At 36.8% G+C, this 6,000-nt stretch overlaps 1 protein-coding gene across 1 annotated transcript; it reads right to left on the bottom strand.

The window, feature by feature from the left end:
- Window positions 1-568: 568 nt before the first annotated feature.
- arxb (aristaless related homeobox b) lies at window positions 569-4,917 on the bottom strand. Its single transcript, XM_052104904.1, has 5 exons — window positions 4,794-4,917; window positions 4,127-4,592; window positions 3,629-3,674; window positions 1,304-1,599; window positions 569-815 (listed from the first exon to the last, which is right to left on the bottom strand). The coding sequence occupies exons 1-5, from the start codon at window positions 4,915-4,917 to the stop codon at window positions 569-571; spliced, it is 1,179 nt and encodes a 392-aa protein (XP_051960864.1).
- Window positions 4,918-6,000: the final 1,083 nt, after the last annotated feature.

Genomic DNA, 6,000 nt, shown 5'->3' with positions numbered 1-6,000 from the left:
TTTTCTTTCACATTAGCTTAATATTTTCACTGACTGATTTATCAAGAAAAGCATACAGTTATTTATTTCCCTGAAGTATGATGGCTCATAGGCTTAATAAAACATAAATAATGCTCATTGAAAAGCATGACAAAGTTATCACAATTATTTCCCCAAAAATCTTAATATGTATCATGAGAAAGTATACAACCCTTTATCTGCTCAATACAGAAATATTGAAAAAACAAAAAGCTATATTTGTGTCTATTTGCTCAAATATGTCTGCTTTAATTTTGTTGTCAACAACAGATAAATACCAATATTACAATGTGCATTGCATTAAAAATTACAACAACAACAAAAAAGGATGAAGATATCTTAATGGATCATTCAACAACCATTGGGAAAACACATTCAGCACTTCATAATAAAAAATACAATAAAATAATAATAATTTTTATGCTACATTTAAACTTCCAGAGACTGAAGAATACATGTGTCTATTAATGCATCTATTAATAATAACTCTTTATATCAGTGCTTCTGCTGGACTTTGGTCTTTTTCCATCTCTCAAGCAAGGAGTGTGACTTAGCACTCATCTTTTCCAGCCATTTCAGCAGCTGTGATGTGAGTCAGCTGAGCAGAATGCTCCTTTGCTTTGAAACGCAGTGCTGCTATGCTGGAAGCACGGAGGTCAACAATGGGGATGGAAGGTATTAAGGGTGAGGAAGAGGAGGGAAGGCTATTGATGAGGTGGGAGCGTGGTTGAATTGGACCCTCGATGGCAGGATGGGGTATCCTTTGCAGTGCCATTGGACCTAAGCTTGTAAACAGTCTGATGAGACAGAGAAACAGACAATTTTAGCCATACTTTTAATGACGTCACATTGATAACTTAATAACTTAAAGTGAGGGTTCACACAAAAATGAAAATTCTGTCATTATTTACTCACCTTCATGTTGGTCCAAACACGTGACACTTTTTTCTTTCAAGGAACACAAAAGGCATTCTGTTATGTTCTGACAGCCTCAGTCACCATTCACTTTCAGTGTATAGAAAAAAGATGCAGCGAAATGGAATGGTGACTGAGGCTAAGATCCTGCCTAACATCTTTGTGTTCCATGAAGAAAAGACAGTCATGGTTTGAAATGACATGAGGGTGAGTAAATTATAACTACTGTACATTTAAATTTTTAAGTGAAATATGCCTTTAAATATCTGGTTAATACTAGTTTACAACTGATGCCATTGTCACAAATAATGCATTTGTTGGAATAACACTGTAGAATGACTATTATGCAAAACTCTCTATAAGGGTTTACCTTCCAAAAGTGTGGTTGATGAAAGCGGGATGTCTAAACATGGCTGCCCCTAAAAGAGCACTGAAGCTGTGAGGGGAGGCTGAGCTTGGGGGTTGTTGAGCCAGTCTTTTTAGGGGCGCAGGCCAAGCAGAATCAATAGCTGGATGTGGGTTGGGGATAAAAGGATTCCCACCCAGGTAATGACACAAGGATTGTGCAGCAGGAGGGCTTCCAGGATAGTGAAGGCCAAGAGAGTGTGATGAGACCCCTGACTTTTCCCTTTTCCTCCATTTTGCACGTCGGTTCTGGAACCAGACCTTTACGGAAAAACAATGGCTTTGTCAGCTTTAAATAATAGGGTTCAAAACAGTGTTTGAATGCAAACTTCAATACAGTGAAAAAGACACCCTATATATATTTAAATAAATAAAAATGTCTAACATTCATTTGAATGTCTTTGTATGTACTAAAATAAAGTATTTGATGCCATGAGTGTCATTTACTATATTAGCCTACTATTATTTCGAAGGGCCATGGAAAATGAAGCAATGTGATAACAATTTTACATGGTCACAAAAAGTTAATTCACCTGATGAACTTTCACCTTTTACTGACCCTTTATGATTCGCAGAGCTAATGTTTGCTTCTAAATCACTTGCACCTTTATTAGCAACTGACACATAAGTGCCAACTTTACATTTTGCTTCCCACGGATCTCGACCTGGACGAAAGCTTGGGAATTTTTTGTGCAAATCTAGAGGGAAATTTGCACTTTCGTTTGGGCATTGTTTCCACTCAGCTGTCATTTGCTGCTACTGTCAAGCAACTGTTTAATGCCGAACACAATAGAGCTTTGTGCGTTCCCGGAGAGATTGACAGGCAGGAATTTGGCCAATAGTTGATGCAAGCCACTTATAATCAACCAATTGGTGTGCGAGAAGGCGGGACTTACAAAGAGGGGTTAAAGCAACGCAAATATGCGCGAACACACACAATGAAGTATTAGACCAGATCATAATACTATTCCGGACTTTTTCGCAAATTTAGAAATCCCGGCCCAATTCTTTTTTTAAGGTCCGATAAAGAGGATGTATGGACACCGTTACACCCCACCAGCAGGGACACTAGGGGCTCAGTTTGTCTTTAATTTATTGTTTACACCTAATGCAACCAGTCTGCTGGGTTTTTTGCCACTCCCTTACGATAATACACTGACGGTCAGTGACTGACCAATCAACATGGATATTCAAATGACACAAGTTCATCTGCTTCTGTCCAACCAAAAAATGCAAAACAGATTCATTACCAATTATTATCAGAGTTAACCATTCAAGCCAATCAGTTTTCAGCATGTTGTTAATGTGTCATCAAGCATGGCAACGTAATAATTATTTTTTTTACTGGAGGATCTAAAAACATGTGAAAGACTTGTCAAATCTTATCACACTTGGAAAGCACAGCATCAAAGGTACCTTACAGTAACGCTATATTTGACAGAAATGAAAACAGATAGACTTACAGTCTCTTCAATGGCATGCACTGTATAAATCTGTAAGCTCCTATAACTTCCAATTTTCTAAAACTCGTGATTTCTGGAGTTTTTTGTTAAGTGACACTTTTTGGAAATATGGTAAAGATGGTGCTGAATAAGTTAAACCCTATGTTTAATAGATAAGGCATATGGTTTATATTATAGGCTATAAATCCTTCAACAAATGTTAAACAGACCATATGTTACATTTGCATAAGTTAGGGATTAGGGGTGAATCTCTTATTATTGGAAAAACATGACTGAAAATAGCTTTAATACAGGGGTTGTTACTGTAAATGATGACCATACACTGGCAATAATAAATGAGTAAAAAAAATGGTACTACATTTGTTTCATGTAACATACAAAAGGGACCAAATTATCTAAAAAAAAAAAAAAGAATCGAGTCTCAATTTTTTTTTTCTATTTTGGGCTTCTTCCATCATTTCCTTTAATTATTACGTAACTTCTTACGTAATACGGTATTTTCTAGTAATTTGAAACAATGCGTTGTCAACTCAAAGTCGCCTATAACATTATTAAGAACAGTTTACTTATCATCATGCGTCTTAAGACCGTCTGTTGGCACATTGTAATCAGCTTAATGTTAATGTCGGCAGGAAATCTGTCAACAAGTCTGTTATTGCAGCCAATTTATTTGGAGTTGGACAATATAGTGACCTTTAAAACAGGTTTAAGATTCCATTGCTGTCATTTTGTTCATGTTTCTATTCTTGTTGTAGTGTTTTATGACGTGCACAGTGAAACAGTGAATGTTGACAAGAATGTGACTTGAAGAAAGTCACAAAACTTACTTGCACTCGCGCTTCTGTAAGATCTAGTCTCATCGCTAACTCCTCCCTTAAATTAAAAGAAAAAAAGATAGGTATACAATCACATTTTTCACTGATTTTGACAAATATAAAAAGTCATTTATTCATTCGCTTACAAAAAAGTCTAATGATTGAATATCGAATGGTGAGCAAATATATTTCCACTTTAGCTTTACAGTCATTAACGTTTAAAAGCAGCGACATGAAGAATTTGTAAATGAAAAATAGTTAAAGCCTAGTATAAATGCAAAAATGATTTAAGCTGTATTAAAAATGTTTAGCAAGAAAGGAGATTGGTTGTGTATTTTGGAAATGATTTAGAGGAGATCTTTTTTAAATTCTACTAATAAACACGTGACTGATAATAATGGCACCATTCCGACCACTGCAAGCAAACACATGCTTAATGCAAAAACTATTTAAGCAACAAACTGACAACTGTAAGGCTTTACACATGTTCTACATGTTAATAATCGTTACCTTGTGAATACATCAGGGTAGTGTGTCTTTTGGAAAGCTCTTTCTAACTCATCAAGCTGAGAACTGCTAAATGTGGTCCTGTATCTCCTCTGTTTTCGTTTAAACATCCCATCTTCCGTGTCACTTCCCGCTGATAAAGTCGTTTCCTCGCTGTTCTTCAAGTATGTTTCCCTGTTTCCCTTTTCGTTGTCTGTCTCTTGATCTTCCGATCTTTGCGTGGGACTCGAGGTGCTTTTGCAGGACTTATGAAACGTACTGTCCTGATAGGGTCTAGTATGACTGCTTTCTAGAGGGGCCTCTAGTTTTTCGTTTTCACACGATTTGTACAACAGGCGTGATCCCGATGTCTCACTGTTGTCTGTGTGAATTTCTCTTGAGGAGTCAGTCATCCTGCCCAACGGGGCGAAGGGGCGACGGAGCTTAGGCGGCAGGTGCATTTGCAGGGGCCACAAACTGTCTGGTGATGCTGTCAGCAAAAAACGTTTTGATAAATGATGGTTAACAGGGTGGCTACATCAATTTACCAAATGAAATTAACAGTTTCACAACACACACACACACACACACACACACACACACACACACACACACACCAAAAGCAGCTCCTTTATCACTAAATAATCAATTAATTAACGCTGCAGGAACTCACCCTCGGGTGCCGAGACGCGCTCTCCTTTGAAGGGACTTTTCCTACCTAGAATACTATCAATGCAGTATGAGGACAACAGAGTGGGCGATTTACATTTGCAGTTTGTTTGGTCTGAATTGTGCCCCTCTATTTCTCTGCTCATATCTCTGGCTTTCATGAAGGCTTGAGAAACCAATGATCCATCGACCGCGCGCCCGAACGATCTCGCTGACTGATCTGCAGAAGCTCGCGCGCGCTGACCTTTGTACTGATGCTTCAGCTTCCAAAACTCACCTAAAGCATCTGATTGGTTATCCAATGAAAAGCGCTGCCTCAGACGAGGCAGGCTGTGTGTTTCAATATAAAGACCCTATCGCAATGCTTCAATAGCGCGTGCAGCGCAAATAATTTAGGAATATTTGACATAGTTAGTGTATTTTTTTAGTAGGCCTAGGTTAAATTACTGTATAATGACAATAAGTAGTCTATAGGTAGAACAACTAGCATTTAGAACAAATAGGTTCATCTTACACTACTGTATGTTATGAGGGTAATGATCAAAAAGACTTTCCAACTTCGCCCCTAAAAGCTGAGGTATTATTCATAAAGTACAACTTGTCTGTTCTTCTTTGTTTTATTATTTAATTTTGTTTCACGAATGAAGCGAGGGTTGTAACACAATGCTGCCAATAGCATCATAAAGCATACACCACTGATCAGACTAAAATCAATAAATAAGGGCCTACCATTAAATTATTCTTTTTTTAAATACAATGTTTAATGTAACATCAATTACATATTTCAGTGAACCGTGTGAAATAAAATTCCATTAAAATATTTTGATACAATATTGTGAAAATAAACCGTATGGTGTAGGGAATGAAAGTAGGTTTATAATTCTGAAAGAAAGAAAGAAAGAAAGAAAAGAAAAGAAAGAAAGAAAGAAAGAAAGAAAGAAAGAAAGAAAGAAAGAAAGAATGAAAGTTTGAAGAATGCCATGATAAGATAACATTTTTAAGCATAATTAAAGCTGTCATAGATGTGTAGCTACATTCACAGGATCAGATCTCATCATGCATTAGGTTTAGTGTGAGCGCCATCTGCTGTGTATGCTGTAGAACACAACACATTTTCCAAATAATGATAATAATAATATGATATATTACACTGTGCATTATTATTCATATACCCTCATCGAAATGAAACTCCGATCTAGTCTAATGAAAACATTATGAAAAGTACATTT

This window comes from Xyrauchen texanus, chromosome 34 (genome assembly GCF_025860055.1).
Source record: "Xyrauchen texanus isolate HMW12.3.18 chromosome 34, RBS_HiC_50CHRs, whole genome shotgun sequence".
NCBI classification, from domain to species: Eukaryota; Metazoa; Chordata; class Actinopteri; order Cypriniformes; family Catostomidae; genus Xyrauchen; species Xyrauchen texanus.
Note: the sequence above shows the minus strand (reverse complement) of the source record. Positions and strands in the feature narration are given on the sequence as shown.